The sequence below is a fragment of the Leptidea sinapis genome, chromosome 31 (genome assembly GCF_905404315.1).
Source record: "Leptidea sinapis chromosome 31, ilLepSina1.1, whole genome shotgun sequence".
Taxonomy (NCBI): Eukaryota; Metazoa; Arthropoda; class Insecta; order Lepidoptera; family Pieridae; genus Leptidea; species Leptidea sinapis.
This window is the reverse complement of record NC_066295.1, coordinates 2,929,925-2,944,039: the sequence shown is the minus strand read 5'-3', so window position 1 is coordinate 2,944,039 and position 14,115 is coordinate 2,929,925. Positions and strand designations below refer to the sequence as shown.

At 34.0% G+C, this 14,115-nt stretch overlaps 1 protein-coding gene across 1 annotated transcript in view; it reads right to left on the bottom strand.

Annotated features, from left to right (window-relative positions):
• LOC126974043 (tetratricopeptide repeat protein 28) overlaps positions 1-14,115 on the bottom strand; it is a 116,666-nt gene that overhangs the window by 59,040 nt on the left and 43,511 nt on the right. The window contains exons 6-7 of the mRNA XM_050821415.1: positions 12,963-13,060; positions 2,532-2,757 (exon numbers count right to left, since the gene is read on the bottom strand). Coding sequence (XP_050677372.1) covers positions 2,532-2,757; positions 12,963-13,060 — 324 coding nt within the window. The remainder of the gene's footprint in view (positions 1-2,531; positions 2,758-12,962; positions 13,061-14,115) is intronic.

Sequence of the window (14,115 nt, the reverse complement as noted above, 5' to 3'; positions counted from 1 at the left end):
GAATAGTGTTTTTGAAGTCGGTTGTTCTTTTTGTTATAATATTTTTTATCTTTCTATTGACAGAACAGCGACTATCGGGTCAGCTAGTTATAAATATTTCATTTAAATTACTATCTACCATATGTTCGGAAAAAGTAGAGATCGTGCGAAGAACATACACGAAACTCAACAGCCACTCTTTTAAATCACTGGGTATTTTACAATAAGTGTAAAACAAAATAAAGTAATTGTAATGTGCTGCATGCAACATATGAATTGTATTCAAAGTTAGAAATCGATATTTAAATATTAAATATTTCATAAAGCTACTTACTTACTATACGATATCATATATGTGTGAGTATTTTATTATGATTAAATGTGTTTTATACAAGTAAGTGCTCATAAAATATATATTATAAAAACAAAGAACGAAAGGTAACTTTCATCACATTATAAAAAGTTAAAAATAAAACCACAATTTATAATTGAACGCGAGTTAAAAAAGAACCGCAAAGGGTCATGGTCGGAGATTGAATTCCTATGCAAAATTAAATAAAAGCAAGCACACTGTCGCGGTTATTGCAACTGAGAACCCGAGAACATATTTTGTTGTTTTATTTATAACAGAAGTAATCAAATACTTCGTAGTTGAAGCTTACGTAGAATGTACGTGTGGACCTTTGCAATAATTTTATTACGTAATATGAGGATATATCTTATTTTTAAACGAGCAATTCTTGTTCATGTGCGGTGTTTCCGGGACGATACGACATGGGTACCTTCAAGAAAAGCGCGTACACCTTCCTTAAAGGCCGGCAACGCTCTTGAGATTCTTCTGGTGTTGCAAGAGAGTGTGGGCGGCGGTGGTCACTTAACACCAGGTGACCCGTACGCTCGCTTGTCCTCCTATTCCATAAAAAAAAATATGTATATAATCTGAATCTCGGAAATGGCTCCAACGATTTTAATGAAATTAAGTATACAGGTAGTTTCGGGGGCGAGAAATGGATCTAGCTAGGTTTCAATTTTAAAAAATGTAGTTTTATCCGTATTTTAATGAGAAACTGCTACAATAACATTAGAATACAAAGGCAAATTTCGCCACTTTATACAAGACTTTAATAGCTCAGACATTGGGAAATCCGGAAAGCAGAAGAACCCGGTTCGAATCCAGAAGCTCATCCCAGGCGTGTTCAATCGGGTTGAGATCAGGACTTCTTGATGGCCAAGCCATCACGCTGATACCGACCTCCTGAATATACTCTTGTACGATATGAGCCGTGTGTGGCCGGGCATTATCATGCATCAGCATTGATCCATCACCCATATTTGCTAAATACGGCCCTGCATACTCATTGAGAATCTCTTGAGCATATCTTTGCCCAGAGAGGGTGCCATTTTCTATGGCTACTAGCTCTGTGCGACCTTCTGAAGATATGCCAGCCCATACATGTACACTGCCTCCACCGTATTGGACTCTTTCTGAGATGCAGGTTTTAAGGTATCGCTCACCAAGTCGCCTGTAAACACTTCTCTTTCCATCAGAAGTGTAAAGAGAGAATCGAGACTCATTTGCAAACAAAATTCTTGACCATTCTTCTTCATCCCACTGCATGTGTTCACGGGCGTATCGGGGTTTCAAATTTGCTTCAGCAAGTCTTCTTCTCACTGTACTGTCACTAATGTAGTAAAAAAACTAATAAGTTTTTTTTTGTTCAAGTTTTGTACATTCTTAAAAAACCGAGCAAGGCTCGGTCGTCCAGGTACTAGTTATTTATATAAGGATATATAATTGTATCAGCTAATTATTTTTAATCCTGCCATTTTTTATTGAAGAATTTTTATATTCATTTTTGTCGTTCAAATGTACGTGTCACTTGATGCTAAGTGTTCACCGCCGCCCACATTCTCATGCAAGGCCAGAGGAATTACAGGAGCATTTTAGGCCCTGTAGGAAGGTGTAAGAGTTAATACTCTTAAAAATATAAATCCCTTTTCTGCCATAAAATTTTTGAAACACTTATGTTTGGTACAGATTTTAATGCTCCTTTCTACAGAGACTAAACGAAAAGTCGTATAATCTCTACCTTGCAATCTCCTTAAATATTGTGTAAATACTAGATGAGTCATATTTGACACATTAAAAAAGTTCCTAAGAGTTTTCTTACCAATTTTTATTAAGGTAGCGTCAGGCAATCTGGTTGTAAATTGTCTAGGATAGTATCACCATAAATTTTGGCCAGACGAAAAAGATTTTTGTATTTTTTTTCAATGAAAAAGTGGACAAACGACCGTAAGGGTCACATGATGTTAAGTGATCATCGTTAATACCGCCCACATTCTCTTACAATCACAGGAGCGACGTTTAAGGCCGTCCTTTATGGAAGCTGATTTGTTATTTTTGAGCCAGTATCATAATGTTTTTATAAAATAATTTTGAAACACTATTTATATTTTTTGCAATCAAAAATATTTATTCAAATTAAAATTTGATTTTCTTCCAAAACTTATTTTCCTGTATGCTTGCTCAGAACATTTTATCAACTTACCTTACACTTCATAGCCAATACGAGCTGATAGCGATGTGCAGTTAATGCATCTTTATAGGACCCCTGGCTGAAGTACGCTGCACCAAGGTTTCCATGAGCTCTGCACTCCCCAGCCGTGTCTCCGAGAGACTTGGCAACGGCCAGGTCTTGCTGCATGTAGTTTATTGCTGCATCCAGTTGGCTGAGCGCCCAATGAGCTGATGATAAAGCGCTGAACACTGATCCCCTGGACAAAAAGATAGGAATCACTTATATATCAGTGCTGCATTATTAATAATGCCCAGTTGTAATTAACAAGACCTGAGTTACATAGCTTATAACGAAAGCCAGTGGGAGCATAAACGTTTTTCTTTTACCTTAAAGATATTCTATTATAAGATAATAACATATTAATTAATTTTATCTATTTTATTTAATTTACTTAAATACATAAAATAGCGTTATTAATATTGTATTTATATGTATAAAAAGGGGGAAAACATAGGAGTTTCAATGATCATTTCCGTCTCATTTGCCAGCCTTGTTACTTATTGTGATAATAAATTCAAAGAAGCTTATCGTTCAAGTAATCCATTTAATATTAATACAGTATTCAACTTAGATTAAGGATTAGTCTCCGCTGAGCTCCAACTAGATACCGCATTACCTAAGAACAATCTTTTTTATTACGGAAACTTTATATTGTAGTTTGTATTGGCTATTTGTAAAAATGCTTGTGTGCGTGTGCATCTTTAAAATTTTGTAACATACGCTTCGTGTTATTTTACATTGGAATTAATTAAATACAAAATACTTACTGATGATATGTGATCCCAGTGTGTTTCTTATTTATTGTAGTATTCTTTTAATAAAGTTTTTATACGCAACCCGGCATTTTAATTTCCAGTATAAGCAAAATTTAACAGAACAAGTGGCACATCAACGTCACACATTGTTGGAGACTGGCTCGAGTACGCCCACTTGGGCGTAGTATTAGTTGCCAAACTTTGCGACTACGCCTGAGGTAGTTATTTGGCGCGTAGCGGAGACCAATCATTAAATCTAAGGTATTCAATACTTAGAATTCACATAGTTGATTTTTTCGTTAAATAGCAACAGAAGTGAAGCTTTACGAAAACTTTATTTATTTATTCAAACTTCTTTCTATTTCAGCATTTTTCGATTGTTGTTGTAGATTTTGTTGTAAAAAATTTTATAAACTACACATATTATTTCATTATTCTATAAATGTATAATTTGAAAGATAAAGCCAGACTATTCACAACACTAAGCTGAAGTCGTGCTTTTTCGAAAAGTAAGAGTAATAGATAAAAACAGAGAAAGTATTGACTAAGCTTTCACAATCTGTGATAAAAGTTTTGTAATTGGTACTCTTTCATTTTAACAGAGATTATTAAATAGCAATCATTTTTTTTTTAATAAAATAATAAACTTATATACGAATTCTACATAAAACGTAACAATTACTTTACTATTTGTTTTTTATTGATGACGAATGTCTATATCAACATTTCATGGTAAATATATCGGCATATTTTATTTCATCGTGCATGTAACTTAAAATTAAAAGCACTATGTTAGGTAGGTAACTATGCAATTTCGTTCACTGGTGAAACAAACCAAGAAAACTTAGTTAATAATCAAAATAACAAAATTTAATTTTACTACTTCCTACAATTAATTTAGAAATCTTCACCCATTAGATCAGCCTTCACTCATGTCGATGTTCTAGTCAAACAATTTTTTATTACTTTACTAGCTGACCCGACAGACGTTGTTCTGTATATAATTAACTAGCTGACCCGGCAAACGTTGTTTTGCCATATAAAGTATATATAATTCACGCGATAGTTTTATAAGTAATAAAATATTGCCTATATTATAGCCTGTACATCATTTTGTTCTATTGTCAATAGTTTTTGCAGCGCACGCAAAAATAGGTTTTCGATTTTACACCTTGTGTTACAAAATAGCAATTTTATTACGGATCCCTAATTTTGAAAAAAAGCCTATAGCCTTCCTCGATAAATGGACTACCCAACACTGAAAGAATCATTCAAATCGGACCAGTAGTACCAGAGATTAGCGCGTTCAAACAAACAAACAAACAGACAAACACTGCAGCTTTATAATATTAGTATAGATAAAATAATGTTTTTATATGAATTTGTCAATAATATATCATAACATCAAAAATTACTTCGTATAATATGCACCCTGCTGTCGTAATGAAATTGTTTCATAGCAGAACTGTCAAACCGTGCGTCAATAAATTCTCTCATAAAAATTATATATGGACACATAAAAGGAAAAACAAATTTGTTGTTTTTATTTAATTTAGCAGCATTTTCCTATTTATTCACCTTTTAAACCTTCTCTGGACTTCCACAAATAATTCAAGACCAAAATTAGCCAAATCGGTCCAGCCGTTCTCGAGTTTTAGCGAGACTAACGAACAGCATTTCATTTTTATATAGACTACTTTAGAGATCTGTCTTGCTGGACGTACTAATTTTTTTAATGACACTGATGGTAATTGATACGCCACACCCATTAAAATCAAATCAGGATTCTTGAAATATCCAAAAATTCTGAGTGGGATTACAATTGCGCTCCTCTCCTTCAGACATAAGATTGTTAAGTCTCGTTTGCTCAGTAATTACACTAGAAACACAATGCTTACATAATACTTCACAGCAAAAATAGGCGCCGTTGACCAATAGACCCATAATCTAGCCGGCATCCTGCAAAGGAGCCTCCAGTGAAGCTCTTGCAACTTCGAGCCCTTTAGCAATTTTAACGGAATATGCTTGTTATTGGAATACGAGGCATTTAATCGTATCCTGACTTGAACAAGGCCACTATTATTGAATAAAGCTACACACATAATTATAACCTATAAAAGGTCATTTTGAAAGCATTTAATGAAATTGTTATTTTTATAACTTGAGGATACATTGGTACCTGTTTCCATTGCTAATCGGGAGTATATATTATTATACAAGTACTAACAGGAGTTACTAATGTAAGTATATATATAGAAATTCTTATAGACTACTAGCTGACCCGACGGACGTTGTTCTATAAATAATAAATAAAATACCGTTTTTTATGAATTTGTCAATAATATTTCATAACATTAAGAATTATTTCGTAAAATATGCTCCCTGTTGTTATAATGAAATTGATTCACAGTTGAACTGTCGAACCGTGCGCCAATAAATTCTCTCATAGAAAATATGTCCATACAAAAAACATATTGAAAATAAAAATAATTATGGGTCCCAAATCGAAATAAACTATCCTATCTCTCAAGTTGGACTAAACTGCACCCCATGAAGTAATCCCCATTAAAATCAGTTCATTAGTTCAGGAGTCCATCGCGGACAAACAACGTGACACGTAATTTAAATATATTAAGAAGATATTCTTACAAATTTTCGATAAGTAAGTCAAACGCAATTTATTTTGGTTATTGACTTTTACATAAAAAGGCAGCATTTTTGCTGCCTTTTTATATGTAAGGTAGAGCACAGGAGTTGACGTGTGTTTTATAGATTTTATGTTAGCAAAGCTACGGACGAAAGATAGATCGAAAATTAAATGTTCGTAGATACGGTAGATCTACACCTAACATCATTTATACGTTTAGATACGACTGTGACAGCTATGAAAACGTCGAAAAAAATTGAGGTAGACAGTTAACCTCTATTTTGAGCAATGCACATTGCAATGCCAAATTAACACAAAGTCACATACAAATCGCGAGTGTTAGACTCAGATTGTCACGCACACTAAACTAATAAACCTGCTTTCATAGGTTGTCTAGTAGCAAGAGGCTCTATCTATATGTATAAATTATCTAAGATCTATGCACGTCTCGCGTTTAACAATCAAGGCTAGTCGAGAACTGTAGCTGTTATAGTCTGTGAGTGTGTAGCACAGGGTGAGAAACAAGCGATTGATGTATAAAAAATTCATGGGATAATTTTATTGTTGTTTATTTATTTCTCATAAGTTCAGTATGTAATGGAAACCGATTCCACGCTTTTGGTATTTTAAATTATCGATGTATTCATACAGTTGAAGAAAAATGGGACGCTCCCTTGAACAGGATGCCGGCTAGATTATGGGTACCACAACGGCGCTTATTTCTGCTGTGAAGCAGTAATGTGTTTCGGTCTGAAGGGCGCCGTAGCTATTGAAATTCTCAAGGTGACGAGCGCAATCGTAGTGCCGCTAAGAATGTTTGGGTTTTTTAAGAATCCTGAGCGGCACTGCATTTGCATAATCGGCAATTACCATGAGCTGAAGACCCCGTCCTGGAACTCGTAGTCAGCCATTTTGAAATGTTAATTAAGGCTCCAGTTTAATGAGTGTTCTAATAAAGTTCTCGTTGTTTATACACATTCATTGCAAGTGTCCGAAGATGACGCATCAATCACCGGCACCATTAGCGGCCGCAATAACTTTTGTTGACATTAACACAACCCGCCTACCTCTGAAACTGGATACAGGACTAGACACATTCATTATTGGGACTCATTATACAGGATGTGGTATGATTGGCAAGCGAACGAAAGTGTCGATACCCTCACAATTCAAGATAAAATCCGTCTGTCCACGATATGCCACCAACGAATTCTTTCATATTTTGGCCACATAAAGTGAAGGGTTTTTTTATGAAAATATGGGATGACACGAGCAGGACGTTGAGCAGCTGATGGTAATTGATACGCCTTGCCCATTACCATGCAGTGCCGCTCAGGAATCTTGAAAAACCCAAAAATTCTGAGCGGCACTACAATTGCGCTCGTCACCTTGAGACATAAGATGTTAAGTCTCAATTGCCCAGTAATTTCACTAGCTACGCCGCACTTCAGACCGAAACAGAGTAATTTTCACATTACTGCTTCACGGCAGAAATAGGCGCCGTTGTGGTACCCATAAACTAGCCGGCATCCTGTGCAAAAGAAGCCTCCCACTGGTAGGAGCTTTCCACTGGGGTAGTGAGCCTGGAGAAATGAATCGTAGTTGGGAAAACAAATGGCAAGCGGGCCCGAGGCTGATTTCCTACCAGATGGACCGACCAAATAAAAGACTCCAGGTCCCCGAGGCTTAGCTCCGTTGTCAGGGCCGCGATGGGCAGAAGCCAATGGAAACAAATAGTTCACTCCAAGTGTGGACCACTTGTGGTCTGTCTGTCTGTTCGCGTTAAGCTCATAAACCACTGCACCGATTTTTATGCTGATTTCACCAATGGATAGCGTGTTTCTCGCAGATTTTAGTATATGATTTGTATAGTTTTTGTATATTTTTATTTAAAAATATATTTGTGTATATTAACGATATTTGTTAGAGGTGTCGGAAAAAAATAAGCTGCCTGGAAGCTTAGAAAGAAACCGCAGTCTAAACTCTAAGCCTTTGGAGGTATAACAAAATAATGTATGGTTGAATTGTATATCATATATAGGTCTACAGAAAAGTCCGAAATGGCATTCGTCTATATCTTAATGATAACATACTTTATCCTTTTAATACTTTAAAAAATCGTAAAATGTTTCATTACTAAATACGAAGAATACGTTTTTGTTTCATTTTTAACTCATTAAGTTTGCTTTCATATTTCCCATGGCTAAATTATATATAGTCTTTAGAATTTCCGAATACACACATATTTTTTTTTTCTAAAAAACCACATCTGGGCTAATATGACCAGCTTTTAATAAACAAACGGGAACTGCTACGGGCTATGTAGAATGATTGAGATCCTAAATAAGATAATTATTTAGTACAAAATAACAGAATTCTTACATGTTCAACTTTTCGAAATGTTTGTCTTAAATAATGGACATAATAAACACATACTCATTAAAATTTTATTAATAAACTAGCTGAGCCAGCAAACGTTGTATTGCCGATATTAAAATCGCGATACAAAAGTAACTGTTGATAAAAAATTAAATTTGGCGTGGACCACCCTTAACATTTAGGGGGATGAAAAATAGATGTTGTCCGATTCTCAGACCTACCCAATATGCACTCGAAATTTCATGAGAATCAGTCAACCTGTTTCGAAGGAGTTTAACTACAAACACCGCGACATGAAAAATTTTATATACTAGACTAGCTGACCCAGCAAACGTAGTATTGCCAGTTAAGGTAATAAATAAATTTTTGGGGTATAAAATAGATGACGACCGATTCTCAGACCTACAAAATATATCGTACGTAAAATTTATCGTACTACAATTATTGTATTCTATTGCCATCTTGCAACCCTTTGTACGGATCTGTGGATGGAACAGAATAACATAAAAATCGCGATACAAAAATAGGTGTTGATCGTAGACGGGTGAATGTTTGAAGTTGTATGTATTTTTCAATGCTAAATCATATTAAATAAAAATAAATAATAATGTAAAAAAATATATATTTAGGTTACATAATATCCTTATCATGTACTACCTCCTACGAAAGTTAGAAAGATATAAAGATTCTAATTAGTTATTCATTTAAAAAATTCTTTCAATTTGATTTCTGAACGACATGAAAGGAAAATAAAATTATTTTCGCGAATTTAATTTATTTTTCACCTTTTAAACCTTCCCTGGTCTTCCACAAATAATTCAAGACCAAAATTAGCCAAATCGGCCCAGTCGTTCTCGAGTTTTAGCGAGACTAACGAACAGCAATTCATTTTTATATATATAGATGAATGAATTACTATGGGTTAGTTATTCGTCCATCTGTTAGTCAATAATATATTTAATATCGTCTAAACTAATAATATACGAATTAAATATACAGCCCAGTGGTTAGTGACGCTGCCTACTGAGCTAGGTCCCGGGTTCGAATCCCGGTAGGTGCAAACATTTATATGATGAATATGGATGTTTATTGCCGAGTCATGGAATGTTTATATGTATTTATGTATGTAAGTATTTTGTATGAAATGTATCATTGTCTTGTAAAGATCATTTCTGTAAAAATGTGTCAATATTATATTATCACTAGCTGACTCGACAGACGTTATTCTGTACATAATAAATAAAATACAGATTTTTTATGAATTGTCAATAATATTTCAAAACATCAAGAATTATTTCGTAACATATGCACCCTGTTGTTATAGTGAAATTTTTCACAGCGGAACTGTCAAACCGTGCGTCACTAAATCCTCTCATAGAAAATATGTCCATACAAAACAAATATTGCTAATAAAAATAATTATGGGCCCCAAATCGAAATAAAAACTATCCTATCTCTCAAGTTGGACCAAACTGCACTCCATGAAGTAATCCCCATTAAAATCCGTTCATTAGTTTAGGAGTCCATCGCGGACAAACAACGTGTCACGTAATTTATATATATTAAGATAAGATTATAATTAAATAAAATAATTTTAAAGTATTAAAACACGTGTGGACAAAGTTACATTTTATTAGTATTATTTTAACCCGAGGTTTCTTGTCGTGTCATCATTCCTTAAAATCTATTTAATTTAAATAAATGTGTAACACTCGCGTTTATCAAAGAGAATACTAAACATAGGACTTAAATTATATACAGTATCCACCCTGTATTTGTTGTAGGTTGCTGATAAAAGCAATTCCTAGAATGAAGTGATAGTCTTACTTAGATTAATGGAATTCGCCCGGCCGCGTCACTTTGATGAGATTATATAAGATTTACGATTTCTCATGAAATTACCTTTATATTCTTGGGCTTGTGTTAATTTTGTACGAGCTTTATAACATCAAATTACCATAGTATTACATCTTGAAATTTATGTTCACATATTAATGTTAACACCAGAAGCAAACGTAAACTTGTTATGCCTACTACTCGGTTAAATCGACTTACGGCCGTTTTCAATAACGTATCTCTAGTTATGGATACATTGCTGTCACCGTTTAATTACAAGATCTTATCTATCTATAGTTATGTCCAATATAGTTATATTCCAATGCTTTATGTCGATAGGTTATTGAAATGTAAGTAAGCGTGAAAGTACCTCTAATAAGATAAACTATGGATAGATAGGTTATTGAAAACGGCCGTTTGTAACACTTTTATCCCACATAATGTACAAAATAAATGTCTTTCGAAATTCAGAATATCTGCAAAGAGGCGTTTGTGTGTTAAAGGTTACTACTACAACATAAATGACTTTTTTAATGTTACCACAGATTGGGAATGGAGCGACCGCCTTCGGGCTATTTAGTAATAAATTTTATTATTTGATATTAAATTGAAACGAAATTTTATTAAAAAAAAGCTAACTGAGTTTTTTGCGTTTTTCCATTCTTCTCAGGCAGGGAGCTTATTAAGCAATGGGTTCGTTGACGTTGATTAGCCTTAGTGAAGTGTGCTCATAATCATCTCAAACCGTTTTTAGGGTTCCGTAGCCAAATGGCAAAAAACGGAACTCTTATAGAGTCGTCATGTCTGTCTCTGTCCGTCCGTCCTTCCGTATATCACAGCCCCTTTTTCCGAAACTATAAGAACTATAATGTTGAAACTTGGTAACTAGATGTATTCTGCGAACCGCATTTAGTTTTTAAAACAAAACACGAAAAAAAACAACAAATTTTGGAGGTACCCCCAGACAGACAGAATTGAAACTCAAAAAGTTTTTGTCATCAAACCCATACGTGTGGAGGGAGGGGGGTATTTATGGATAAGTCTTTAAAAATAATATTAAGGTTTCTATTATCATTTTTTTCTAAACTGAATAGTTTGCGCGAGAGACACTTCCAAAGTGGTAATAAAGTGTCCCCCCCCTGTAACTTCTAAATATATCTATCTAGTAAGTAGTTTTTTTAATACGTCATAAATAGTATTATCAATAACTTAAGTGAAAAAAATTCACTATTATTAAAACATGGATCAAAGTTACAACGAACTACAAGAACTTTTATATTCTGTTACTTGCACCTACAGAACCCTTCATGGGCGAGACCGACGCGCACTTGGTTCTTCTCCTCCTGTCATAGCCCCTTTACGAACTGATGTAGGTTCATGACATTTGTAGTTGTTCACCAAGTGTTGTTGCATTATTTATTTATTTATTTACTAGGAAGGCAACGTGCATACAACTATCTTAATCTATAGATACATTTAAAAATTCTTTTATAATGTTGTATACTTCACTTACAGGCTAACTCGACATGCTTAATAGTATTATATACATCCTTTGTTAAACTAAAACATTTGAAATCAATTTTTGAAAAAATTTAACAAATTAAAGCCACAAGCAAAAGGCTGATAAAAAAAAATAACTATATTCTTACTTAATAAAACAATAACTATGAACAATGACTAACCATATTGCAGTACTTTCATAATTTTTTTGTCTTCTTTTTTAAAACATGGGGCAGAGTGCTCGTAAATATCTATACCAGCTCTTTTAACCAAGTTGTTGTAGGTGATAACTATTCTACACAAAGGGGCGGATCTGCCTAGGTTCGATCTAGTTAATCTAGGCCTGAACGTTAGTTTTTTGATAACATGTCATCTAGCATTACGCTTTGGTACCGCCAATTGGACCCTACTCAACAGATTTGGGCAATCGACCCCATCTATAACATTTTTTAGTAAAGAGAGATCAATTAAGTCCCTTTATGTTATATAATTGTCATTCCCTATGGTAAATATATATATAATCCTATTCCGAAACGATTTCAGATTTTCAAATTTATAAATCAATCACTGCAAAGAATTGCAAAGATTTTTTTTTTCTAGATATGATAAAGTATCTACACTCTAAGTATTCGCCGAATTCTGAGAGTCCCGTCTTAAGCAATTAAAGATATTTCCTTGAGAAAGGTATCGATAATAATTCAATCCATCACATCGAGATAAAATCGAGTTGAGGTGTTGGTTTCGACGCTCTGTAACAGCGACCACGACGCCGACAGCCTAAATACTTAAATTATATTTGATAACGACTCGAAATATGTTTGTGAAGATCCTTGGATGGTACTTTGAAGATAGCGGTGTAGGCGTAAAGGTGAGTAATAAATTGGGTGTACTTAACGCGTAAGACATTCCGATTTGGAAGCGATATTTCATTATTTTTTATAAATTAAGCATAATATGTTTTTTTTTAAACTGAAAACTTTGAAAATTAAAAGTTGCTTGCACACAGTTTTATTTTGTGGGTTGCTTGAATGAGGCTCAGTGGGTATGTAACTCGGTTACAGTCGGCTGTAGTCGAATAAGAGGGAGCGATTAATCAAGAGTAAAATTCAAAATAAGTTGGAGAATAATTTATACGCCTTAGATTAAGGATTGGTCTTCGCTGCGCTCCAACTAGATACCGCAGGCGTAGTCACAAAGTGGGGCAAGTAATAGTACGTCCAATAGAAAAAATAGAAAGATTAGCTCGTTCAAAAACAAAGAAAACTTTATAAGATCAGTACCTACCTTAACTTTAAGGAACAGGATCCTATCCTCAGCGCTGCTTCCAGAACTGTAACAGCAGCCTGGTAATGGCCTGCTGCTAGGAGTTCCTGTCCAACCACCTGAAACAACACAAATTAAATGTAAAAAAATATTTAAATCTTTGCCTAGCTGACTTTCGCAATGAATCCATAACTCTATTGAGTTTTTTCTTTACATAAAATATTTTGGTCCTTACTAATGTTTTCGAATGATTACTGTGGCTTTGAATTAATCCTTAAAACTAGTAATTTGTTTTATCGTTCTGGTAATCTGTGAAGCCAGTCACCTATGACCATACGGAAGTGACAACTTAACTAATAAAAAAAATTATACAACATTTTTTTATAAAGTGAGATAGATATTTTATACGTCTAGATATACTATGACAACTGTGAACACGACGAAAAAAAAACGGAACCTTTATTTACAGCAACTCATGCACACTAAAACAAAGTGATTGACGTATGCCGAGTGTAACACGTAGCTGTCATGCACACTAAAGTAATAAACCTGGCCTGTTGTAATGCGTTGCCTAACAGCAAGAGAGCAGTGATAATTTTTATAATATACAGGGTGTCCCAAAGTTATGGTACATGAAGGGGAAGTACCTTAAATATTGCGGTACATTAGATGGGTAGACAATATGTGACGCCCTGCAAGGGCATAGCAATGTTTTACATAAAATAAATAAGTTTTATACATAAGAAAACAGATATTAAAAATATAGATAGTATAACTATTATTATTAGTATAACTATTTATTTCTATATTATAAGTAATTCTCACACTTAGTGTAATTAAAAAATTCGGGTAAATCGTAGAAGCATTTTAAAACTAGAAAATTTTTAAGATCTCTTTTAAATAGAGAAGGATTATAAAATGTACATATGAGCAACATCTCGAAACCTATAAAACCTTAAGATAAAATGTACCAACATATTCAAGATTAAGTAGGCATTAATGATGGACATAATTAATACGTGGGATATTAAACTTTACATAAAATAGCCCTCAACAAGTTATTGAATAATAAAACCAAAAATTATTCTACGTTTAGTCATTCGGCAACAGCGAGCATAAAGAGATTTTAACGTTTCTTTATCAATAAATTTCATATTACGCGAATCTGCACTTA